Here is a 26,823-nt window from a genome sequence, read left to right as displayed (position 1 = left end):
ATGAGTGAGGAAGCAACAGGAGGGCCTCTTCATCCCTCACCCCCTGACAGTATTCCTCAGCCTTCCTCCACTTTTTATTTCATTGAGTTTAATCATTAAGTTAGTGGTTAACTAGAGGTGCAGCTAGACCGCTTTGGGGGAAGAGATTAACAGTCTATCAGTCCTGCTCCTACCGTCTAGAAGCCTCTCCTCCAAAGCTAATCATGGCTCCTTTGGGCATCCTGCTAGGACCACTAGTGGATAGAGGGCTCTCAAATGGGTCAGAATAGTGCATCGATAAAATTCACTCCAAGGCTGGTTTGTTCCCCAGTCATGTTTCCTCCCTATTTTATTTCCTGTTTCAAATTACATGCAGCCATTTTGTTCCCCTAGCCTATCAGAGATTCTGCAATGATCACATGACATCATTAATATAGTCTAATACATTACACCCAGTAACAAAATGTCAAGAAAATAGATGTGTCCTCAATGTGACTATGAACCCCCTCATACTATGGAATTCTCAGAAATTAAAGTCCAAAGATTACATTTCCAAAGGAATTTGCAATGTCTAAGATACTTGTGGAACATCAAATTAAAGTCCTCCCCCAATTCTTACTTTCTGGGTTTCAGCCAAAGTGGTTCTCTTGTCCAGGTGGAGTTGGGGTTCTTTTAGCCGCTGTATACTCTGAGCTGGCCTCCATTAGAATGGGTTGTTCCTTCTGGGCTTTGGAAGTTGAAATAATCTCTTGTGTTCCTTACTTCATGAATAAAGAAAAGAGTGGGACACAAAAGATAATCCCAGCACCAGCTCCACAGCAACCAAATTTAATAAGACAGATAGACTCCCTAGTCTTTAGGCTACACTATGTTCCCAGACCCTTTTCCTAGATATAGCCACCTACTATAGCAAACATTCAGAGGTATGAATGAGAGAGGGTAGACAGAGCCTGGTTTTAGCCCTACCTGGCTGTCAAGCAGTTTTTTCTAGTTTGTGAACCTATAAATTTATTGGGGGAAATCTCTCCCTAAGAGGCTAATTTTGCCACTATGCACTTACCATAAAGGGGGAAAGCCATCCATCCATCCAGTCTTGGAGAAAAACACTTGAAACATTGCTATTGCAAAGTTTAGGACTTTGCAGCCATGGCAGCCCCAGTCACCAGGTCTTGTCTGAGTTACCTTCCTCTCCTGTGCAGCATATTCAAAACCTTGTAATTTTTACTTCCCTTTTGCTTTTGTGTTTCTCTTTCTGTCTCTTGTTACATCATTTCTTCATCTAGAAGCCTGGGCCTCCTAAGGAGACTTTCTCCTGCTTATATAATCCAGAGAGAGTTTGAAAACATGTGCTGGGGTGGGAGGTGGGATTGACTCTTGAGTCTGTCAGTAAGCAACACAAGTTAAGTATAGCTCTCCACAGTTCCCTTCTTGCCCTGATCCAGGGTAAAGTATGGCACTAAGGGCAGCTAATCTAACCCTTCCTACTTCCCACCTAATAAAATAAACCTAGAACCTCAAGAGTGCTCTGTGATATACATATGGACCTCAGTTGCCTTACAGTTTAAACATAGTAAATCTAATTTTCCCTCCTGAGGCCTATCAGGCCTGTATTTAGAAAGACTTTTCTCCCTATAGTTGAACTCTTGCCCCAGGCACACCTGTTTAGGAAAATCTCTGCCGGCCAAATTCAAGGATAAGCAGCCTATTTCCTGTGGATGCCTGTGCTCGCAAAGGTAGGTCCCTCCCAACCAGCTGAGTGACCTGCCTGGCCTGTGCCCTTGCTGAGCCTATGCAGCTCTGCAGATCCACCAACGTCAGCCCTGCGGCGTGTGAACTACCTTTATAGAAGCAGCTACTCACCTATGGTTAAAGCCTTTTGTAATCTACCAAGATCAAAATATCAAATAGTCTGTGGTTACAAACTCCACACACAGGCTGCAACAGTTAAAAGCCAGCTGCAAACCTGAGAAAAACTTGTATGGTCTACCATAAATAAGGCCAAGGTCAAAATGCCCTGCTCACAAAGTTCAAGGCCCAAAGCTTTGGCCACATTATAACTTTTCCACATGTACTGTTTTCTTCCCATAATTTGATTCCTTGTCTGTGTATTAATTTTATGATCCAGTGTGCTGGCCAGATGTTGAAGTCTGAATTTGTCCCTAACATACAGGTTTTGCCAAGCCTGAGAAGGCCTGACTTTTCATAGTGTGGAGGACCTAACTAGAACACATACTCTCTAGAATAGGCTTGCCTTTAAGAGGAGAGGCTGAGCTACTCCACTCTCCCTATTCCACTTTCAAAGTATCTATATCTGGCAAAAGAAGCTTGGGTGATATTTACAGCAATACATATTAAAAACTGGTTTGCCTCAAGCCTTACAAGTAAGACATGGCCTTTCAGCTCTCAAGATCCCTTCCAGTCGTATAATTATGCTCTTGTTTACTTGGACACTCAAAACAGAATTTGACATTCAAACACTAAGAAGCTGTAAATGGCTATTGTACTAAATGTTGATGGATTTATTTTGGGAATTTTAGATTTGAATATAAAATTAACATATCTTTCTCTGTGAAGAGACTATAATCAATCACATTTGGCTTAACATTCTTTTCAAATTTTATTATTTAGTCTTTGCCTTCTCTTTCTCCCTACTTTCCTTTGTTTTGTTATATTAATTTCCCCTTAGTATTCTTTCTTTTTTATTTTTAAAATATTCATTTATTTATTTATTTGGCCGTGCTGGTTCTTAGTTGTGTCACGCAGGATCTTCGTTGCCGCGTGTGGGATGTTTGTTGCGGCATGTGGGGTCTTTAGTTGCAGCATGTGGGATCTAGTTCCCTGACCAGGGATCAAACCCTGGCCCCCCTGCATTGGGAGCGCAGAGTCTTAGCCACTGAACCACCAGGGAAGCCCCCCACCCCGCTTTAGTTTTGTTATCTCTTGTGTTCTGATCATTTTTCCTTAATGCTTGCCTTTTCTTATTTTGTTCCACTGTTTCTCCTTGATTTTGTGATTTCTCTCTCCCTCAGTTCTTCTGTGAAAAAGTACATTAGGAATTACTTTTTCTTAATTCTTATTTTGAGCTGTTTGTCATTGGGGAAAAAAGTCCATTTTTGGCAAATATGCTTCTTTTTTTCCCCCAGGAGGGATTGGGATTGGACCAGAGCTTCTTAAACTTTTTTATGACAGCTACTTGCTGACAGCTTTCAGTGCTGAACACACTTCCATGGATTCCTATGAAGGGATCTAGGCCATGTGTACTCACAGCACGGCAGCTGTAATCCTCTTTTTCTCTCCAAGTGAGAAAGCCTATTGCAATTAAAATGACTAATGTCATAGAATATAATAATCTCTTCTAATTACTTTTTATGTCAATTCTTTGCAAATTTCATTTTAACTGTTATTAGTAGCTCATAATTTCCATATAGCTTACTTGACTATATTCACTGGACTAAATGATATTTAATAAATATCTGTTTTGGCTATAACGTTCAATACTTCTAGAAATAGTGTTGCATCTTTGAGAGGTGAATCCAGTGGTGCCAATAAGATCAGGCAATTTATTGCTTCACATCCTCTTAAATTCCCCAAACTCTATTCTTGCCTTTATCTACATAGTAGCTGACATTTTTTTTTCTTGCATTTTCTGCCCCTCTATTAGCCCCCTCCTGGCCTCATTTCTCTGCCTGGCCTAGATTAAATGGATGATCACCCAAATTACTCTCTTGCCCCAAACCTTCAACATCTTTACACCCAGGTACTTAGGTCACTTGGGTCCAGAGCCCTGGATCAGTTCCCACTTACCTTCTCTTTTTCTATGTCGAGTGTGCAGAATGTTGCTAGAGGCAATAATGCAACTATGTTGATTGTGTCCCTGCAAGTTATGGACTTCATTCTTAGCTTCCAGCCATTATTTTTAAGACCTTATGTTTTTAGAGCAGTTTTAGGTTTACGACAAAATTGAGAGGCAGGTACAGAGATTCTTCATCTTCCCCCGCCCCGACACGTGCACAACCTCCCCTGTTATCAATATCACTCACCAGAGTGGTACATTTTTTTTAAAACCAAAGATGAACCTACATTGACACATCATAATCACCAAAGTCCATAGTTTACCTTAGGGTTCACTCTTGGTATTGTACATTCTTTAGGTTGGAAAAAAGTATAATGTATCCATATAATATCAGAGTATTTTCAGTACCCTAAAAATCCTATATGCTCTGCCTACTTATCTCTCCCTTTCCCTACCCCACCCTTGACAGCTACTGATCTAAAGTCTCCATAGTTTTGCCTTTTCCAGAATGTCATATCGTTGGAATCACACAGAATGTAGGCTTTTCAGATTGGCTTCTTTCACTTAGTAATATGCATTTAAGATTCCACCATGTCTTTTTATGGCTTGATAGCTAATTTCTTTTTAGTGCTGAATAATATTCCATTATCTGGATGAACCATGGTTTACTTATCCATTCATCTACTGAAGGACATCTCAGTTGCTACCAAGTTTTGGAAATTATGAATGAAGCTGTTATAAACATGTATATATGTACCTAAGTTTTCAGCTCCTTTAGGCGAATACCAAGGATTGTGATTGTGAATACCAAGGATCACATGGGAAGTGTACATTTAGTTTTGTAAGGAAGCACCAAACTGTCTTCCAAAGTGTTTGTGCCATTTTGCATTCCCACCAGCAATGTATATAAGTTCCTGCTGTTCTACATCCTCACTAGCATTTGGTGTTGTTAGTGTTTCAGATTTTGGCCATTCTAATAGGTGTGTAGTGGTATCTCATAGTTTTAGTTTTCATTTCCCTGATGACGTGATATTGAGCATCTTTTCATATGCTTATTTGCTATCTGTGTATCTTTGGTGAGGTGTGTTAAAGTCTTTGGCCCATTTTTTAATTGGGTTGTTTGTTTTCTCACTATTGAGTTTTAAGAGTTCTTTGTATGTTTGGATAATAGTCCTTTATCAATTATGTCTTTTGCAAGTATTTTCCCTTAATCTGTGGCTTGTCTTCTAATTCTCTTGATACTGTCTCTTACAGAGCAGATGTTTTTAATTTTAATGGAGTTCAGATTACTATTATTTCTTTCATAGATTGTGTCTTTGGTATTGTATCTAGAGAGGCGTCATCATACCCAGGGTCATCTAGATTTTCTCCTATATTATCTTCTAGGAGTTTTTAGTGTTGTGTTTTGTCAACCTTTTTTTTTTTTTTTTTTTTTTTTTACTAATTCCAGTTATGTTGTCTCATTCAATTACTGATTGTCCCAGTGCTTAACACTATCCTGAAACCTTCTTTGATTGTCCCAGTGCTTAACACTATCCTCAAACCTTCTTTCCAACTTCTCAGCCTCACTCTCCTGCAGATAATTATCTATTCTCTTATCCAGTGAAATGGAAAGGTCAACTATAACCTTTCTAAACTTTCTACCCTTTTCCATTCAGAGAACCTACATCTACCCTCATTCTTCCAACCTCCCAGGCTCACATTCCTGTTCAAAGACAGCCCCCTCCCTGTGCTCTTCATCTCATTCATTTCCATCTTCGTTGTCCTTGTATCATTTTTCTATATCACCAACCTCTTACTCTGTACTATTAGTTCTCCTCAAGCAATAAATATGCTTGATTCTTGCCTATACTAAAAAAAAAAAAAAAAAAATCCCCAAACCAAAAAACAACAGCAGCAGCAGCAGCAACAAAAGCAATGACAAAAGCACCTCTTTTGACCCTGTGTCTCTTTTGGTTTCAACTGGCTTTCATCCTCCTCTGTAAACAGCTCTCTTTAGTCATTGTCTCCATTTTTCACTTCCCATTCACTTTTCAACCCAGTGAAGTCTGACTTATCCCACCACCTCACTTCAACTTGCATAGCTAAAGACACTATGATGTCTGCATTGCACTTTATATGTCCCTTTCTGTGCTGAATCTGACACTCCCAATGGCACATTCCTTGAAATTCCCCTTGCCTTTGGCTTCCATAACCTCACTGCTCTTATTTTTCTGACATACCTGACCACCTCTTAAAAGTTGGTCTTTTCCCCAGGATTTCCACTGTGAGCCACTGCTTTTTCACACAGTTTTAACTGCCACCTATGTATATAGGCTGATGACTTGCAAGTCTGCATGTCCAGTCCTAACATTTCCATTTTGCTTCAGAGGTCAGGTCACGTCTATGTCTGTCTCCCACAGGTACCTCAGATTCAACATGGCCTTGGCTGAATTCATCATCAACTCCCCTACTTCTAAAACTTGGTTCTCTTTCTCTGTTCCTTCTGATTTGGTAGCCCCATGAGTTTCAGAATCATTCTAGAACAGCACAATGTCCAATAAAAATAAAATGTAAGCCACATGTGTAATATAAAAATTTTCTGAAAAAAAAAAAAAAATTTTCTGGTAACCACATTAAAAAATAAAATGAGTCAAGTGAAATGAATATTAAGAATAGATTTTATTTAACCCAATATATCTAAAATATTATCATTTTAAAACATTTAATAGGGCTTCCCTGGTGGCGCAGTGGTTGAGAGTCCGCCTGCTGATGCAGGGGACACGGGTTCATGCCCCGGTCTGGGAAGATCCCACATGCCGTGGAATGGCTAGGCCTGTGAGCCATGGCTGCTAAGCCTGTGCGTCCGGAGCCTGTGCTCTGCAACGGGAGAGGCCACAACAGTGAGAGGCCCGCATACTGCAAAAAAAGAAAAAAACCCAACCATTTAATAGATATTTTACATTTCTTTTGTACCAAGTTTTCAAAATCCAGTGTGCGTTTTACACTTACCACACATCAGAGTTTAAACTACTTACTAGGGCTCAATAACCATATGTGGCTAGTGGCTACTGTACAATGCAGTTCTAGTCTTTACTTTCACTAATCTCCCTTTCATCCAGTCATAAGTCCTATTGATTTTGTCTCCTAGGTGTTTCTCCAGTAGGTTTATTTATTTTCATGCTTTCTGCTCGTGGCTTTACTTCACACCTTGTTCATGTCTCACTTGGTTTATTGCAATAGCTTACATAACCTAGTTTGTCTCAGGGAGCATGCAAAATTCGCTGGAATGCAGGAGGATATAGTAGAACATCTACATACATATTTTATCTAGAAAATAAGGAAACAGTTAAGATTTATTAGTATTGAATATATATATATATATATATTGATGCCAGTGCCCTCGCTTTGTATCACAGAGAAGTCAATAATAAAATTATAAATGTAACAAATAAAATACATTTCCCCCACAAAATAAAAAACATAAAATATTTACTTCATCTTCATATAATACTTCAGAATTTCTTTGGGTATTTCTATAGATGTACACAGTTTAGTAATACATTGGTCATATCTACTTAATAAATTTACATGTGTACTTGAAATTTATTTTGGTACTGCCAAATTTTATCACTAAAATTGGTGGTCTATTGAACTGGGTCGACTCTGGCTTTACCCCGCTTGCCTCTCCAGTCTCAATTTCTTCATCCCACCTCACATTTTCTGCATGAAGTAGCTCTTTCATATTTTGTTCTTGTTTGTCCTTCTTCATGGAAAACAAATAAATAGGCAAACGAGCTACTTCCTGACCTAACTCTAATTCTCTGCCAGGTTCTTTCAAGCTATCATGTCTCCAAGGAAAGCCTATTAACATTACCTAAGTTGTGTCCAGTCCTCCTTCTCTTGTTAAGGATACCTCTCTTACTACACTGTTATGTTGAAATTGTCTCCTTATGCATCTTCATTCCCTACAAAACTAAAATTCTTGAGGACAGGGGTGTGGCATCATCATGCTTTTTCATCTTGACATATGATAGGTTCTTAACAAATGTTTGTTGAACTAAATTCATGGCTCTCCTTGATGAAAGCCAGCCTGTTCTATCAATGGGTGAAATAGTGATTTTCTTATTGCAATTTGTGGAGTATCTGGAAGACTTCTTCTTTGTCCAAAAGATGCCTGATAGAATGAAGTAGTAAATACACTTTCATTAAGTACTATAATTAATATGCTATTTGTAAGCCCTGGTAGTGTGGGTAGCAATCCTATTGGGAAATAACCAGTTCCTTCTTACTAAAAAATTAAATGAGATTATTTGCTCTAAGACGAATGAAGTTTTGATTGTATGTATACATGCAACGGCTTTCAAACTTCAGTATGAATAAGAATCACTTTGGGAAATGTTAAAATGTAGATTCCTGGGTTTCATATGCACATATTCTGATTCCTTTGGACTTATAGGTATCCCAAGAATCTGTACTGTTAGAAAGCATCCCAATGGTTATTTATTATAACCATTTTATTTTATTAGCTGGTAGAAACCATACTTTGAGAAGTATTGTTTCCTTCTTTCTGAAGCAGAGGGTTAAGAAGGAGTTGAGTTTGAACAATGGAGAGAACTGCCTTAATCTGGGCCTGAATGGGTTTCTACCTGGAGGTCTGTAAAAGTTAAAGAGTTAAAAAGGAAAATGGGCGATGCTGGGAGATACTGAAACAGGGAATCAAGGGTGACAGAGACTAGGATTGTGGAAAGAGGCTTGGAAGATCAATAATGACCTTGGCTTACTTCACAATATTCCCTAGGATTGACTTTCTTCAACTAGAAAGCTGAAAAATAAAATATAAATATAAACATAAAATCTGATTATTCTTAGGTTATTTTCATTTTCCTTTAGGAAGTGACACTCAGTCATTCAATAAGTAATTTAAAAAAAAAATATTTCAGAATGTTTAGGATAATGGACATTGTAGGTATAGGGTGATTTTTGACATTTAGAACAATATACAATTCCATATACATTTCATTTCTATGACAACAAAAATTATCTAACATAGAGGAGATGGTAAACTATGCCGTATGGAAAACAGAATTTAACTTCATAAAAGCTGTGAGAAAAAACAGATTTTCACTTAAATGCCATTTATAGGTAATTTCTTTCCAAGTTGTTAATGTTTAAAAATTTAAATGCCGTTTAAATATTTTTATGAAGACTCTATGTATTTCTTAGCTTGGCAAATAACAACCAGAGGTAGATGGATAAACCTAGACCATTAAAAACCTCCAAACTTTTATTTTAGCTTATTGTTTCAGCTTTCTCCCCCATTCAGCTTATTGAGAGCTGTTAACAAGGAACTAATTGGTTGGCTTGTTTTTTCTTTTCACCATTTGGTGGCCAGTCTCTGGTAGAAATCCTAACGAGATGCAAACCAGGCAAACAAATGGGCCAGTGGGCTGGAAGGGGATAAGAGACAGTGGGCATGGAGAGTCTATTGTTGTTTGTCCAGTCAACTAAATATCTTTTAATTGTAGCAGCACTGCCATAAATAGGCCTGGCACAAGCCTATTAGTCTGCCTTATTTATTAGCCTACCTGTTTCAGTCTCTCTGCTTCCACCATCCATACAAGTCTGTGATTCTGATTTTTGTTCATTTGATGGGAGAGACTTCCCTCTGCTTATCTGAGCTTTTGGAAGATATATTATTTTGTTTTTTTTTTAAATAAATTTATTTATTTATTTTTGGCTGCATTTGGTCTTCGTTGCTGTGCGTGGGCTTTCTTTTTAGTTGCAGCGAGCGGGGGATACTCTTCGTTGCAGTGTGCAGGCCTCTCATTAAGGTGGCTTCTCTTGTTGCGGAGCACAGGCTCTAGGTGCGCGGGCTTCAGTAGTTGTGACACGTGGTCTCAGTAGTTGTGGTTCTCCGGCTCTAGAGCGCAGGCTTAGTAGTTGTGGTACGTGGGCTTAGCTGCTCCGTGACATGTGGGATCTTCCCGGACCAGAGCTTGAACCTGTGTCCCCTGCATTGGCAGGCAGATTCTTAACCACTGCGCCACCAGGGAACCATGAAGATATATTATTCTGAATAGTTTAATAGAAGGTGAGCTTTGAGGGAACAATGCTATTCTTATTGTAACTTGTATCTTGTTTTTAACTTAGTGCAAACGTGCATTCCCCATGGGCTCATGTTAAATTAAACGTCTCTGCTGATCTGTGCTCTCTTGAAGGTGATTCGCAAGGGATGGCTAACCATCAGCAACATTGGCATCATGAAAGGAGGCTCCAAGGGATACTGGTTCGTCCTTACTGCTGAAAGCTTATCCTGGTACAAAGATGATGAGGTGAGCCACAGAAGTGACAGAATTTTTAAAATTAAAATGTTTCTCTTTCAAATTAATTGATAGTATTGTGATATACAATTTTAAGGCACCAGTGGTTTTTTTTCAGTAAGACTTAGCTTGGGATGTTTGAAGAAGCACTGTTTTTTCCTCATAGATTTAAAATTTTACGATAGTCCCCTCAAATATCTTTTATTTGTAGTCACATTTATTTCCCTGAAGAAATGGAGTTAGGGATCCTTCTTTGTAATAATGGCAAGGTAGTGATATAGTGAAAGCGATTTTCATTCAATAATGTGTTGAAAATACTCAAGATAATAGAGCATCGTAAGAGCAAAGTTAATAGCAGTGATGCAGAGTTAATAAAGCATTTTGGAATTGTTGCTGTGACATCTGTCTCAAATGACAGGCTTTTGAAAATGTCCAAATCACTAGTCTTCAAGTGAGTACTAGATAATTGTTTATACAAATTTTTTCTTTGAGAATTTGATATCTATGTAAAAGCATGAATTATGATAATTATGGTGTTCTGGTTCATGTTAGATGTTAATAATATTGGGCCTGTGACTTATTACTCATTTAAGTCTGATAGAAAAGCACACACAAAAAAATCAGTCTTACAGAGCCATTAAAGTGCTATAAAGTGATACTGGTAAATTTGGGAGGGCATGGATGGAAATTAAGCAGTGTTTTGGAAATTTTAATAGCTCTGGTCTGACTTGAGAAATTTGGGGGGCTTATAATGCAGCATGCAAACATTGGATAAGAATACTCTGTGATAGCAAAACTATATACAGGTGAGATTGTGTCAGTTGTATTTGGTTATAAAAGGCACGCGTTTCAGAGTTAAAAGTCCTTCCGCTCTTGGCTTGATATCTTCTGAAAGCACTGCAAGGTGCTTTTGTAAATTGTTGGAGGAAAAACTTCATGTCCTATGTAGTTCTTTCTTTTTCCTAAATGCTTTGTGCAAATAATGTGTTTAATAAATATCAGATGATCAGTTGATGGGCACTAAATTTTCTGCAGTAAAGGAAATCAGATCTTATAGAAAGGTCCAAAGAAAATTTCTACTCAAAAGCTTTATTTCAAATTTTTGTCACATATTTTAATGACTTCAGTCAAACGTGGAATTGGTTGTTGTGAGTCTGAGGATTAGCATTGGTTTCTTTCCTGTGCTGGCTGCTTAGATCTCTCTTTCATTCTGTGGAAGCTCCAGTGTTTAAAGGCAACAGCCTCAGGAGCTCTGAGATGCCTTTCTAGATATAAACATCAGTAATTACATAATCTTCTTTTGTATTCAGTTGCCCTACTAGATCTTCTCTTAGATGCATTTTGTTTACAAGTATTTGTTTACAAGTGTTCACAAGTAGGTGATCATGTATGTACACTTAAATACATATTGGTCTATGGGCCATTCTCAGTTATTCTAGGCAAAGCAAAAGATTTTGCTGAGGAATCATGTTAGTAATAGCTAGTGTTTTATATTTATTAATTAAGGCATTTAATCCACATTACAACCATAAGGATAGGTACTATTATTATCCCCATTTTTCAGGTGAGTAAATGAAGAAAAAACACAACCTTTCAAAAAGTCATTTCTATAGGACTCAGTTTTCCTTATGGTAGAACACTTGGTGTTGGTGAGGATAACTAACTTGCCAAGGTCTCATAGCTACTTGGTAGCAAAGCAGAAATTTGAACACACGCTGTCTGGCTCCAGAGCTTAGGACTTCAACCACAAATGGAGGCAAGAATCTCCGAGGTGCTGGAGTTTTCCAAGTCAACCTCATCCCACAGAGGATTTATTAAGATGAGTACCAGGCATCCCAGCATTGACCTCTCCCTGAGTGTTAGTGTCAGGGGCCCTGAAGACTCTGGGATTAGCCACTGCTGTCGGAGTATGGCTTTAGGGTTTCTGAAACAAGCCTGTTGGAAGGCACATGATGCTCCCTGTAGGGAAGGAAGAGGCTTTGAGAGCTTGGTGAGCTCATGGTCACCAGTCAGCCCTTTCTCTCTGCTATAAATTCAGAGAAAATTTTTACAAAATCTCTGCTGCTGAAGCTCCCTCATGAGCACTTGGTTACCATAGATAGAAAATACATGTGTGCAGTTATAATATTAACCAAGTGCCAGAGAACATTTTATTAAAGGTATGTGTGTGGAAGGTGGTGGGCTGTGTGTGTGTGTTGGGTGGGAAGGGTAGGTCATAATGACCCTTAAAATAGATTGGACTGATTTAGATGAAAAAAGTTTAGAAAAGGGTTGTTTTCTTAGTTTAGATCATTTTAAGAAAGGGAAAACGACAGATGAGGATGCTGCTCTATGGAGCTAACCAGTAGGCTAACAACAATACAATATCGGATAGTAAGTGCCCTGAAGAAAATAGGTCAGTGAGCTAAAAACTGATGGGGGAGGGACTTTTAGATTGAGTGTTTGCGAAGAAGTAACATTGGAGCAGAGACTGGAATGACGAACTGTGTAGAAGATTATGTTGAAGAACATTCCAGGGTGGCAGTGGGCAGGAAGCTTATGGCTGAGGTGGAGGAGGAGAAGGAGAGAGAAGTAGGAAATATAGAATCAGAGGTACCTTGTCAGGCCAATGATTTGGATTTTATTCCAAGGATAATTGAAAACCATTGGCCTGTGTCAATAGGATGTGACCTGATTGGATTTACGTTTTAGAAGGATCAGTCTGGCTGCTGGGTTGGGCATGATTTGTGGGATGGAATGTGTGTGTGGATGGAGTTAGGGTGGCAAGAATAGAAGAAGGGAGACCAGCTAGCAGACTGTATCAGTGGTTCAGGCAAGAGAAGATGGTGGCTTGTACTGGCTGGAGAGGAGAACTCAAGTTCAGGGTAAAGCAAACTGATGGGCCACATACAGCTACACTGTAGTCATTAGCTACTGTTTCTCATGAAAAACTCTGCTCAAGAAACCAGATAGGAAATTTTCCGAATAGTAATGCCTGACTCATGACCCCTGTCTTCAAAGTATGTGTCAGTGGGGCAGAGCCTTTTCTCCCTGAAGCCATCCTCATTCATCCCCACCTTACCACCCCTTGGTAACCACCACTCTGGTTCACCATCCTGCTCCATTTCTATTGCCAGCACTTCCTACCACCACAGACCACCTCTGAGCCTGCGGGCAGGGCAGAAGGGAGGGGTCAGCACTGTTCCTTGCTCTTTACCAGTATTCAACTAATAGTTATTAGCGTCTGCTGGGAGCCAAGGCTGGAAGGGAGGGTATGGGGAAAGGAGGTCAGAAGAAATGTCAGGAGGGTGGGGCTTAGAGGTAGTGAATTTTCTTTGGCCCCTTGAATTTATACCCTGAATACCCATCCTTTATTAGCAGTGTTTTAAATGATGCTTAGATTTCATACATGCCTTGCTGTCATAGTTTAACTATGCTTCTGGATATGGATTAAAGATGCTTCTGTGGGCAACCTTGAAAACCCCAAATTTACAATTTTCCTTTGTGAAAATAAGCATGAGTCCTTACCCAACTTTTGGAGTCAGTTTGTTGGTAAGTTGAGTGCTTGTACTTTGTTCCCATGGTATCTGTCACATCAGCATCTACACACTTTGGAAATCCTGTTACATAGCAATTTATCTCTCTTAGTCAAGCAAGTGTGACACCATAAATATTATTAGGTTAGTTATAGATTTATCATTTATTTAATAATTTATATTCAGATTTTCATAGAGAATTGTTATTTGTTTCTATGTTCTTTCATCTTCCTGCTTTCTTGTGTAATTAGACTGGTATGTTTTCATTACAATCTAATTGGCTGTTGAATAAATAGCATATTATGGCACATGAATAGATATGGTTTTATTTAACTTTTGACAGGTTTGTAATAAATATAAATGACTTATGAAATGTATTTATGATTAAAGAACAATGGTTCAAACTGTTTTCAAGATGCGATTAATTGAACAAAAGACCCTGTAGACCATATGCTTGGTGCAATGAAAAGGGTGAGGTGCTGGAGGATGTGAATTTGCTACGACTAACTGCCAGTGTTGGAACAAGTCAGACTTCTCTGAGCCTCAGTTTTAGCTTATCAAATGGGGACTGTTGCTGACCAAATCACCTCAAAGGGAGTTTGTAGGACTCTAAGAAATCGTATATTAACAAGTGCATTTATAATCTTTTAGGCATCACATTTATATATTTATTCTTGTCGTCTCAAGTAATACTATGCCCTCCTACAATAATGTCATTCTTTCACTCACATGTCTTCTAATTTCCAATTTGGTCATTTCATTTTGTGAGATAGGATGTATGGGATCTGGGATTTTTCAGCAGACAATGGTAAGATTCAGGCAGTAAAATGGAACTCAGATCCTGTTCCTTCAGTGGGACTTTTCTATGCTGCCTCCTCACCAGCCTATGGGTTAGAGATGATAATATCAAACTATGTGATTTCCTATCCAAACTGGCAGAGGCAATAGCATGATAACCCTGTGTAATAATTTTAAGCTAGAGTTGGCATGATGGTAATAATAGGTCCCCATCATTTTTCCTGCTTTCTCCCCATCCTTAATATAACTATCCTCCCTACCCTTAAATCTTAGATGGGTTCGTGAACACGCTCAGACATCTGTGGACCTCATGTTTTGAACCATTATTCTACATTACAGTAATGTTATCTGTAATGTTACTGACAGATGATCTTAATGGAAAGGTTTCCACCTGTGTCCCAGGCAGTGTTATTTCAATGTGTTATCTTCAGAGAATCTATATAATACAAAGTGATTATGGAAAACATAATTAATCTATGTACTTGACTATATGTTATCCTTTAGCATTACTCAAAAATTGGGGCTTTCTGCAACACGAAAATAAATAGACCATCTTGTACGTGGTTAGATAGTTTATAACTAATCACCAAGGGGATTTACCCAAACCTGGCTGTCCTTCCAAATCATACTCCAGTACCCCAGACTCTGAAATTCTGTACAAAAGTGGCTCTGAATGCATTTCTAGGGGTTGCATAGACCTCTTCCTGGGTCCATCCTCTCCAGAGCATTCTGTCATTGTGCATACCCCAAGTCAAGGGGGAACTGTTTATGGGGGTGAGGACAGAGCTTGGACATGCAGGATTGTGTGTCCACATATATCCCTTGGGATCTTGGATGAATGATACTCAGCTCCTTTGATTTCTATCAAAATAATAATATAAAGATATTTGTAGTACTTATATTTACTAAGGATTTGAGGGAGAAATACAGCAATTCAAACAACCTCAAATAGCATATTAGATAACCCTCTGCACAGCAGTTTTTAACTAGTGGGCACTGGGTGTGTCACTGGCAGCTCTAGCCATGTGCTGGCCCAGCCCAAGGAAAGTACATAGGCTTCTCTCTTTCTCTTCCCCTTCACATCTCTCCCCTCAGTGCTGTCAGTCTGGATTGCCCCAAACTCAAGGTGTTTACTCATTCTTTTATGTACATCCACTCAGCTCTTCTTAGCATCTAGTCCAGCCTTCATTTCAGGCTCACCTTTGTATATCCAAATTAGTCAAAATGCTCAACCAAGCCAAATGGACTTTCAGTTAACAAGATGCTCCCTAGTTCTAAAGTAATTGTGGTTGTAAAAAATATCTCTGTTATTCATTCTACCTGCTTAAGCTCATGAAGGCCAGCTTTCAATCTGAATGATGATCTTGATGAAGATCATCATGATAATGGTTAACATTTATTATTTATAATAAAGTTTATCAGGCACTGAACTAAGTCAATACTTTATTTACATTCTCCATTTTAGAAATGAAGATTGAGACTCAAAGAGACTAATTCAGCCAGCTACTAAGTATCCGTGCTGTGCTCTTAATCACCTGAACATTTCCCAACAAATATATTCTGAGCACCTGTTATGTACCAGACACTATCCTAATCACTAAGGATAAAGTGGTTAGCAAAGTACCCACCCTTATGAAGGATATTTTCTGATAAAGAAAACATAAACAATCAGGAACAACTATGAGATTCAGATTACAAACTGTGAATAAGATAAATCCAATGATGTGTTTGACTTAAGGAGTATCTGGGATGGTAATCACAGCATGGGGGGACATTAAACTGAGTGGTCAGAGAAAGTTTGTGTTAATGCCTAAGGCAAGATAGAGCCTGATGAATGTAAGAAACTGAACTTAGGCCACTGTGACTGGAACAAATAGAGAAAAGGACTCTATAAAGATTAAGGATTTTGATCCAAAGAATGATGAGAAGCCTTTGAAGTTTTTAAGCTGAAGAGTCACATAATAGGATTTGAAAGTTTTATAGATCTTTGTGATTGCTTTGTAGAGACTGGATTGGAGGAAGACAAAACTGAATTGGGGAGTTGTAGAAAGCTATTGCTGTGGTATACATAAGAGATAATGTGGATACATAAGAGATAATTGCTGTGGTATACATAAGAGATAGCTTGGGCTGGATGGGTTGAGGGAAATTGATAGAAATGGATGAATTTAAGAGATTTTTTCAAAAGGAGAAAATTGACAAAACTCATCACACGTGTTAAGTATTGGTTGAATGCTTTTAAGTTCCTGCTGAACTGTAAGCTTCTTGAGCCCAGGAGCCACTGTCTTGTTCCATGTTCTACCACCAGTAGACATGGCTCTGAGAGGTGACGCTAAGTAAATATTGGCCAAGTGAAGATGTGATTGAGCAGATAAATAATTAAGTGCAGCATAGTAATTCATCATGTCCTGGTATCACAAGTGGCTAAACCAAATTATTGAATTACAGGGTAAAATTACCCTTAGATGTAGATTGTCTTAAAATTTTCTTAAGTTTCATGATTGAAGGTTAATGGATTTTTTTTCCCTCTGACTATATGACTTCCTGGATTGAAGATAATTTAAGCAGAAAATAAATTTCCCAGTGTCATTTTCATACATTATAAATATATTTTGCACAGTTCTTTTTTTTTTACATCTTTATTGGAGTATAATTGCTTTACAATGTTGTGTTAGTTTCTGCTATATAACAAAGTGAATCAGTTATATGTATACATGTATCCCGAATCCCCTCCCTCTTGAGCCTCCCTCCCACCCCTCTAAGTGGTCACAAAGCACAAGCTGATCTCCCTGTTGCACAGTTCTTTGGAGGGATTTAGAAAAGGGCAAGGCATTGGAATAAAATAGAAACTATCATTTCAAAAAGATTGTGGATTTAGATAGCTCTACATTAATCTTTAAAATCAGATTTGAAAAAAAAATGTGATGGCTTTTATTTAAATTATTCCAAAATACAAAATTTAAAAGAATAGAATATTCTGATTCAAGGAGAAAAGAGTCTTATTTTTCTTAGTATCAATGAGAAATGTGTAAATGGTAGTTGAAATCTCTGAAAAAAAAGGGATTGCTAGTTTATGAACAATGATAGTACATAGCCAATATTTATTCCATTTAGGTAGTCCAACATGAAGATTAAAATCATAATGGAATACTCCTAGGAAAGTAGGGTAATTCAACAGAAGCATTTCCAGTGGAAATGTACTAACCTTACAGTATTGAAGAAAATCCAAAATCTGCATTGAAATAAGGACATTCTTTGGACTCAAAAAATTACAGGCCTCATTTTTGTGGGTTGATGTGTTTGGAAAGCTTGATAAGGAGATTATATAATTCCCTTATAGGGATATTTACTTAGTATTGTTTTTATTATGTAACTGTAACAGATGACACATGTAACTTTGGTAATAGGAAACGAAGTGACAGCTATGTCCCTGGATGGTGAATGTTGTGAGACAGAGAAGTTATAGAAATCTTCAGCTCCTTCCATTTGCACTTAGACTTTCAAGATTCTGTTTCCTGTTAGGTCCGCATGCTCCCTGTGATGAGGTCAGGATTGACCCTGTGAACACTAGTCACACTCCTTGCTGAGTTGTTTTAGTTAGCCAAAATTTAGGTATTTTTTATTTTAAAAAAGTCTCAATAAATATTAAACTTTAAAACATTTATGTTACTTTAAATTCTTCATGATCATAGTTGTGCATGTGCTTTTTCATATACATAAGCTATCTTGTGTTATGCTTTTTAATGTGGGATTATTTCATGTAAACATTTCCAAGTTCTAGAATTATGCAAAGATTTATACTTTTGAAAAACATATTCAACAAACCATAATGGTAAATGCTATTTCAAATTTATTAAAAATACTTATAAACCCACACCCATTCCCTCATATGTATTATTTGTTGTACTCAGAAGTTTATATTGGAAGAAAAATATTACCCTTTATATTACCGTTTCCTGGAAGAGTAAAATTTTTAAATGTACCTCATTTAATGAATTTATATATATATATATATATATATATATATATATATATATATATGACATTCTTTCAAGCTAAGTAAAAAGAATGTAATACCAATATGTTAACCTCATGTTTTAAGGGAAAATTATTTGAAACGTCATCCTGGAGTGGTTCACTACAGGATGACTGCGCTGGCCTGGCCTCCTTAGCTTTCCCTTTGGAGCTTGGTGTAATGGAACAGTCTCCTTTATGTTATGACCCAGCTATCGTATCAGCCAGAGAGCTCTCAAGCACTGTCCTGGCACTGCCTTGCCGGGTCCAATAGGATGATCCATATGCGGACTCCTGTCGGAGGCATTTGCTACAGGTTGTATAAAGCATTTACAACTGGGTGATTTTATGCAAATATTGTGAGACATTTTTATATTGTCTTCCTGTTTATATTTTACATTTTGTGAACTATTGTTCAGGACTTTATTTGCTAGTCATGGGACTCTTCTTTAAGGTAAAAACCTTCATTTCATAATGTGTTTTGCAGTAGCATGTTTTAGCAGATGACATATTTCCTTAGGCCAGATTGTAAATGCAAGAATTTAGCCTTAATCATATTTTTACTTATTAGTTTTACCCAATCACTATTTTTGTTTTTGTTGTTGTTTTTAAGAAACTATGGTGTCAGGTTTGGTAAAATATCAAATAATAATAAAAATTTTGAACCTCGGGGAGTTTTTATCCTTATGACTAAATCTTTCATTTTAAAAATGAAATATCTGAATAAAAATGATTTGCTTTAATCCAAAATACACACTTGAAATGTTTAGTTAGATTTAAAAAAGCAAAAATTTTGGGTAGCCTTGTGCAATATATTTTAAAGTTTGACCAGAATCTTTCTAAGAAAGATGAAAATTAATTTTAAATACTGAAGTTGACATGTTAGTGAACCAAACCAAAGTTGACAAATTTTTAATTTTACCCATCTCCCCATTTTTTACCCTTGAATATTTGAAATATTCATATAAACAAGCCAACCCTGATCATTTCACCCTAGTTCACAGTGTATAAAGTTTTGACATATCCTCAAAAGACATGGCAAAATTATACACTGCATATCCAGTAATAGCTTTCCTTGTTCTTTTTGAAAATAATTGAATTGCCTGAACATTTCAAGAGTTTGAAAATTTACAGTGAATGGGAGCATGTATTCCAAGTGAATGCATTGGCCCCGTAAATTCCACCCTTAGAACTGTACTTCCTTCTTAATTTCTTAATTTAACAATGGCAGTAATAAATCATGTACATCATGACATTTGGAAATATCGAAGCTTCAATTTCAGCTTTGTATATATCAAAAGAAGAGAGGCAAATATTTTAATACACTTGAAAATTATGTTGGAAATAAATACTCTTTTCACTGTGTTTTACCCAGGCCCAAACTGGCGGAGTTTGTTAACTCAAAATACATTATTCCCTGGAATATTATCTCTTCACTCTTTTTCTTTTCTTCATCTCTGTGTCTTAAAAAGTCATGATGATATAGAAAACTAAACTTAGTTTTTGGAGTAGAATTGTTAGAATCACTTATTCTGTCAAACATCAGACTGAGGTTATATTGTTTTGTTACATTCATTTTGGGGGTGCTGCTCAAAAGCTGTGTACAATAAATGTCAAGGGTAGTAATTTACTGACAACGATTAGGAAAAGAGAACTATAGAAAGCACAGGAACATTTTCAGAAATGGGTTTTATTATATTTCATAAGCACCACTCACTTTACTTTTGGTGGGTTTCAATATTTGAATCAAAAATAATAATAATACATAAGAGTTAAGAAACCAACAAATTAAAACCCCAGGCCCCCGCGCCCCTCATTTTGGTTGTAGCTCTTGGTGTAGATGCTATGGTGTGAGGGCTGCTTTCTTTCAATGGCTGGTTGTCATTCAGGCTGGGTTGTCATGTGACTGCCTGTCTGTGCCTGCTGTACAGGTGAGCGGATGTTCTGCACAGCAAGTGTAGACAGGCAGACACATGACAACTCCGTCCAGCCAGGCCCTTGGTTCCTTCAGGTTTCCTTTGCTCATGGGCAGATACAATCAGTCTGTTTTCCAGATTTGGTGATTTTGGAGGGTCAGGGGAAAGGGAGAAAAACACACAATAGAATTAAACATTAAAACATTATGGAACTAAAAACAAGTTAGACTTTTGACTTTATTCAGAAAGTACACTTATACATTCATTCCAAATGTGCTAACATGGATAATTGACAGAGCAGAAAACTCACATTGAAATTTTAAGGATAAAACAACAACAAAAAAGACTAAACACAAGGTTTATTCTTAAATCCAGTTCATATTACTACTGGCCCACATGCAGTCAGAGTTCAGAGTAATTGAACCAGATGTTTTTCCTCTTCACAAAACTCTGCATATTTTAAAACTGAAGTTAAAGATAAAGACTATGTTTATACATGTTTCTTGTAATAGGTAAGTACCATAATCTAGCCCATGAAAAAGAAACTTGTCATTTACATGGAAATGGCAGCCATTTTCAAAATAATCAATGAGCCTAATGTATTTGACAATGCAACAAACGGACTTTGGTATCTGATGCTTTGTTAGTTGGATTTTGACAAGGGGATGTATTTTTATCAATATTTTATTAAGCAACAGGAACTTATATAAATTTCTCATATTTTTTAATGCAAAGTTTTAAAGTATGGATTTGAAAACCAAATAAAAAGCAGTTGTGAGCTTAAGTTTTCTTCCTCTTAATTAACTACAGGGCTGTGCCATGAATCAAAAGGGTATAAACTAAAAAGTTGTTACCCACAGGGATGCTCACAATGTGTATTGGACATTGTTAGTGCAGCGCAGTTACAAAATAGTACCTTAAACACAGAAGAGAAAGCTTCATTTCGTACCTAAAAAGTAAAGCCAGACCCTCTGGAAAATTTCCTTAAAATTCATATAAGAAAGAATTAATGTTGTTAAATATACAGTTAGAAAATTTAATTCTGGTGACTTGAGAATAATTCTACTGGTTATTTTAATATAAATGATCAATTCACTTCCGTAGAGGTATTTAACAAATTTCCCTGCCCTTTAAAAAATAAAATATCCAGATAGTCAAAATTCCAATAAATAGAATTTTAAAAAACAAAACAAAACCTTATTGTCCAAGGAATGTGTACTTAGGGATTTTTTCAAAGAATTTTAAGGAAAACAAGTAGTTTGTTATTTTCCTTTAATTGTAAAATTCTGAGAAAATAGCAAATAGAAAGTTTATGGAGAGCAAAATAGTTTTTAGAGACTGAAAAAAATGACAGTATTCTACACATCTGAACTTTTATGCAGTGATTAGATATGGTACAGTTTTAACAAAGAGTTGATAAATGCAACTTTCCATTTATTTATTTAATTTCAAAAAATAAATGTCAGATTCTGTTTCTGGTCATCACTTCTGAGTAGAGGACTTATTTTTTTTTCTTGACAGAATCAAAAACATCACTAAACTTGGCTGCTGTTTAAATAATTACAAGGCCAGAGTATGCAAAAACAAATACCTTAAGAAACTATTTTGTTATTGTTGCTGCATTCAGTGCAACAGAAAATATTTATGGAGTGATTCACTTACAAAGAGTATATTGGTGGAAATTTAAAATTACTGTAATTCTGTATAGCTTTCCCTCTCTCTCCCATAAATAATTTGATCCAGTTAACTCTGCTCAATTAAAGGAATGATGCATGCAACCTGAAAAAATAGAAAGAAATATTTGTGAGTTCATGTTATCCTTTAATATGAAGCAGCTCTATTAAACCAAGATACCCAATGTATTTGAGCCTGAAAAACCATAACTGTTTTTCAGGGGGGAAAAAATCTTGCTGAAGAATGATTTTATTCTACTCATAAGACTTTTGGACAATTTATGTTTCTAGTAGATTTTAAAAACACAATTTTAGTAAGTATGTGGCATATGCACACTTTTTGGTTATGTTGAACCTGATGGAAGACTGAAAAAACATTTAAGATTTTTTTCTATCTTCTAAACTGTACAGTAAATATTAATTCATTATCACTTAATATACTAGGTAAAATATAAAAAAGCTATTTATATTATTATCATACCATGTATTTTTTAATATGGTTATTACACCTTCTTTTTGTCTTTTGTTTATTATCTTAAGAAAGAAATGCAAAAATAGAATCATATTCTAAGTCTTCTACAGCAAAATTAAACCAAATCAACTCCAGAAAACTGGCTGTCACAGTTAAGTCAGGAAATTCAAAATTAAGATTTAATTATTTTCTTTAATTTACTTCTTTATCTCTATTTATTAAAACTGATAAAAATTCTTAATAAGAGATCTTCAAAAAATTGATAAATATTTCTACCTAAATAATTTGTAGCACACCGAGGTTAAAAAGGTAGAAGAAACCAAGTAAGAAAGTTTCAATCTTTACTCAGGAATTTCCTGTCTTTTCTTAGGTTAAAGCCTGACTTCTAGTTATTTTAAGCTGGGATTTATGAGTGATGGTCTCTTAGCTATTATTTAGACATTATTGAGATGGGTGGGATAGTCTCCTCAGAGAAGAGCAAATCTCTTGTAGAGTAATCAAAAGCTTTGGCTTCTCTTTAGTAAGGATGGACTCTGGTGGGTGAGTGAACTTTTCTACATTACCAAGTTGTATTTTCTTTTTATGTCCTATAACAGCTTTAAGACTTCAACCGGGGGGAAAAAAAAGGGGGTGGGGGGAGAAAATTCCTTCATTAGGAGTTTTGTGCCTGAGCTCTTTCCCACAAAGTGAAAAACTTGGGTGGTCTGTAGGGTGAGAGGTGGGGGTAGATAGTATATTTTGGTTTTTAAAAAATATAAACACATTATCTTGGCCGAAAGCTCAAATACCAAGCAGGAAGGACATTAAACCTATTAACTAATTGCAAGAAAGTGATCAGTGTGAAATTTCGTCCCACTGTAAATAAATTTTCTTTGGTTTTGAGATCTATGGCTTAAAAAAGCAGTGGGAGTTGAAAATGTAAATAAACTGTTTTATGTTGATCCTTTTCCAATTAAGAAATGATGGTGTTAAAGCTAAGGCTCTGAATTTCCTTCTCTTAGCGGAAAAATTTTTCATTTTAACTCAGTACCTGGTCTAACTTATCAATCACCATGCGCTAAAATGCAAAATAAACTACTAAGTTTCTATGAAGTACAGTTTGGACAGGCCTTGCAATTTTCTCTTTCTGACGATGTACAATATTTAATTTTAATACTTACACTTACCATTACATCCAGGGGTAGTTTTAGTAGAAGTTGTTCATTGTTGGTTAGTTTCCTCTGGAATAGATCCCATGATCCCTAAAACATTTGTATATTTCCTTACAAAGTAATATCAAAAGAAAGTTAAACATTATTCTAATTACTCTGGAAATAGATAAGGTTATTTTACGATATGTGTGTGTATACATGTTAGTATGTATACCAGCGCATAAACTACCATCCTTCCTTCAGTCAGCAGTGGTTTATAAAGTGAGCTTTTACTTTTGATTTTTAACTTAGTTCATGAATTTAAAAAGATGTACTATTCCTTCCCATTTGTTAAAAGCTTGCATTAAAAATGAGTTGCCAGGGCTCACTGAGCACGTGCAGGGGCTCCTCGGCTATCCCTTTTGCAAATTAATTCTTATGTTCCTACTCCTGTACTTATGCCAAGGACACCATCGGGTCCCCTCTGTCTCCAGACTAAAAGTAATCCTGAGGGAGAAAATAGGTGAGGAACCAGTGGGGGTTTGTTTCATTAAAACAAAAAGACCACTTAATATGAAGAAAGACATTTAAATTAAATAAACATGAAATTAAAGCAAGTTAGGAAATTCAGTTATTTCTATGGAGTAAAAAAACAAACAAAACCCCCAAATTTGAAAAATCTTAAATATTGCCAAAGTACCTTATAGCTATCTTCTTTAGTAACTATATCAATTAGTAAAAATATATTTCTTAAAAAAATAAGCTCCCATAAAGTTACCTAATAGATTTTTTCAATTTTCCTATGTAAAAAAAAACTATATAGAGTTTTAAAATCTTACTTGTTTTATTAAAAATAATTAATCTGGAAGCCTCCAAGATACAATAGAAGAAAAAAAAAAGGATGACATTGTATCATCTAACTGGAGAAAATAGCTAAAATAAATCCTTGCTTTTTATATTTTAACTAAAAACCATGAATAAAAGAGAAAACTTTTGTACCAGTTTTGGAATGATCAAAGGGGTAATTTTTAAAATAAATTGTCTTGACCAAAGATAACGTGGGGAATCTTTGGTAATAAAACGTTTTGCCAAAGAGAACTTGTGACAATGTTTGAATTGTTGTTGCAAAATGTATGATTTAGAAAAGGATTTGTTAAGGAACCAATGTAACTTTACAGAATTTAAAGGAGGACAAAAGGGGTTAGATTCACACAAAAGCCTAAAGAGCAGATGTTTTCATTATATAGAATTGTTTGAGGGTAGATATAAATGGGGGTTGAGGCAGTAACATTTTTTTCCAGAACGTTCTTTAAGGAACCCATCTCTAAAGTTCAGCATGGATCATATTGCAACCCAGACTTTCTCTATTATTCTCTCTATTGGGATTTCATTCAGCTTGAGGGTTTTCCTCCCTCCCACCTTCCTCCCCCTCTCCCACCCTCCTTCACCCCCAGGACAGCTGGAAACTGACCAAAGAAAACTTTGCTTTCGTTTACAAATTCCTTTTTTATCAGTGGGTTTCTAGACAAAGTACCTTATCATTTTAAGTGCTCAGAGAAGTAGAAGCCTTGTAAAATATAGCCACGAGGGCTCAGCTGACCAGCAGTTATCAACCATTCTTGGATTTTTAAAAAAATGCAATACAGAGATATATATTGTGATATCTGAACATAGAGGTTTTTATTCTCCGATTTATTTATTGCTGACTCAATAAGTTCTGGGTTGGTGCTCTTTTCTGGACCAGTCCCATCTGCATTGTCTGGTAGGCAAAAACTTGGCAGCCTCTTCTTTTATTGTTAGATACTATTATTTCTGATGTTTGTATTATATAAAATTTAAGAAAAGCACTATTCAAGTAGCATTTTAATAATAGCAAGTATTCTTTGGGGCAAAATGGATTCAATCCTGGGATGCTAAAAGTTATACTACAGCCCTCATTCGAATAAGTTTTTAGGTCTCTGGATTATCAATTTCAACAATTGAAAACCAGCCTCATTAAATTATTCTTAAGTGTTTGGGGTGTGTTTCATATTTCATTTTGAAGTGGGAAAACCTTTAAACTTAAGAAAATAGTTAAACTCTTCAGAAATTGAATAACATCTAGTAAATCACTATGTACCACACATTGTTGCTCTTTTAAAATTAAATGCAGACCTATCTGTCATGCAGATACCTCAGTTTCTCTCACATGTGAAAGCAAATCATTGGCTCCCCACCTAGGCTCTCCTGGTCATAGCCCAGGTGAGCAGTCAAGGCCTTACCCACAGGTCTTCCCTCGAGCAGTCCTTTCTCGGCAGTGTCCCGAGGGCTTCCTGGTCCCTACTGTGCAAAACCTGTGAAGAAAAACACTGTATATGAGATTCAAAAAAGGGGCAAACAAATGTCTTCTCCTCGGAAACAGCAACTTTTGTCCCCAGCTGTCCATGGCGTTGCTCTCCCTTGCCCAGTCTAACCAATGTGCAGACTACTGTACAACGGCATTGTCCTGAACAGGTAGTCTGAACACTGGGGCGACGGAGCAGGATCTCCAGAAGCTTCCATCTATGTACTTAAAATCCTCTCCGGTCTTTGGGAAAAAGGGGTTGCATTCGGCTTCCCCCCCTGAATTCTGCTGCCCCGACTGAGACTCAAGGGCTGTGATTTCCAGTCTTGACGTGGCACATTTGCTGCAGACTGGGGAACTGGCAATGAATTTAGGACCAGGAAAAGGGGGAGGGCTGGGCTGGAGAGTCCATATATGGGATGATGTCACCCTGGGGAGGTTTGGGTATGCGCTGTGCCGCTGGAGAGACCGCTAGAATCGCCTGCTCTCAGACATGGGTCTGTGCATAAAATGGTACCAGATGTTTTAGTGTAATGTTAAGCAGTCATTTCATCTTCAGGCCAGATTTTTTTCCTCAACTGGGCAGGAAGTGGGCCCCAGTATGGAAAAGCTGAAAAAAAAGAGTCGAGATGTACAGTTCTGCTGTGGCCAACTGAAAGTGAGTTAGTGTAGAAGTACAAATTTGCTGTCCGATCCAGGCTAGAAAAGTAATTTGAAGATAGAGGGTAGATAAAAAAGTAAACAGAAAGTTGAACTCTGGAAGCCAGAGCTCATTTGGAAACCTTTTTTGAGCTTTCCTGTGGTACTTTATTTTCTGGTAATTCACTCTTCAGAAAGGGCAGATAAGTTCTTTTTTTTTTTTTTCCTCCCTCTCTCTCTCTCTCTCTCTCTCTCTCTCTCTCTCTCTC

The 26,823-nt window shown here is 36.8% G+C and overlaps 1 protein-coding gene and 1 long non-coding RNA gene across 6 annotated transcripts in view; one reads left to right on the top strand and one right to left on the bottom strand.

Annotated features, from left to right (window-relative positions):
* The window catches only part of DNM3 (dynamin 3), a 571,656-nt gene that overhangs the window by 282,486 nt on the left and 262,347 nt on the right, over positions 1-26,823 (top strand). For all 5 annotated transcript variants that reach the window (XM_027086312.1, XM_027086311.1, XM_027086315.1 and 2 more), the window contains one exon: positions 9,973-10,086. In XM_027086312.1, coding sequence (XP_026942113.1) covers positions 9,973-10,086 — 114 coding nt within the window. The remainder of the gene's footprint in view (positions 1-9,972; positions 10,087-26,823) is intronic.
* Positions 20,072-26,240, bottom strand: LOC113609211 (uncharacterized). Its single transcript, XR_003428559.1, has 2 exons — positions 23,629-26,240; positions 20,072-22,096 (listed from the first exon to the last, which is right to left on the bottom strand). It is a non-coding gene; the product is annotated as an uncharacterized LOC113609211 (long non-coding RNA).

This window comes from Aethalodelphis obliquidens, unplaced genomic scaffold, assembly GCF_003676395.1.
Source record: "Aethalodelphis obliquidens isolate GAN/ISIS:26980383/991018 unplaced genomic scaffold, ASM367639v1 scaffold55, whole genome shotgun sequence".
Classification (NCBI taxonomy): Eukaryota; Metazoa; Chordata; class Mammalia; order Artiodactyla; family Delphinidae; genus Aethalodelphis; species Aethalodelphis obliquidens.
The sequence above is the reverse complement of the archived record's forward strand: the minus strand, read 5'-3'. Positions and strand labels throughout refer to the sequence as shown.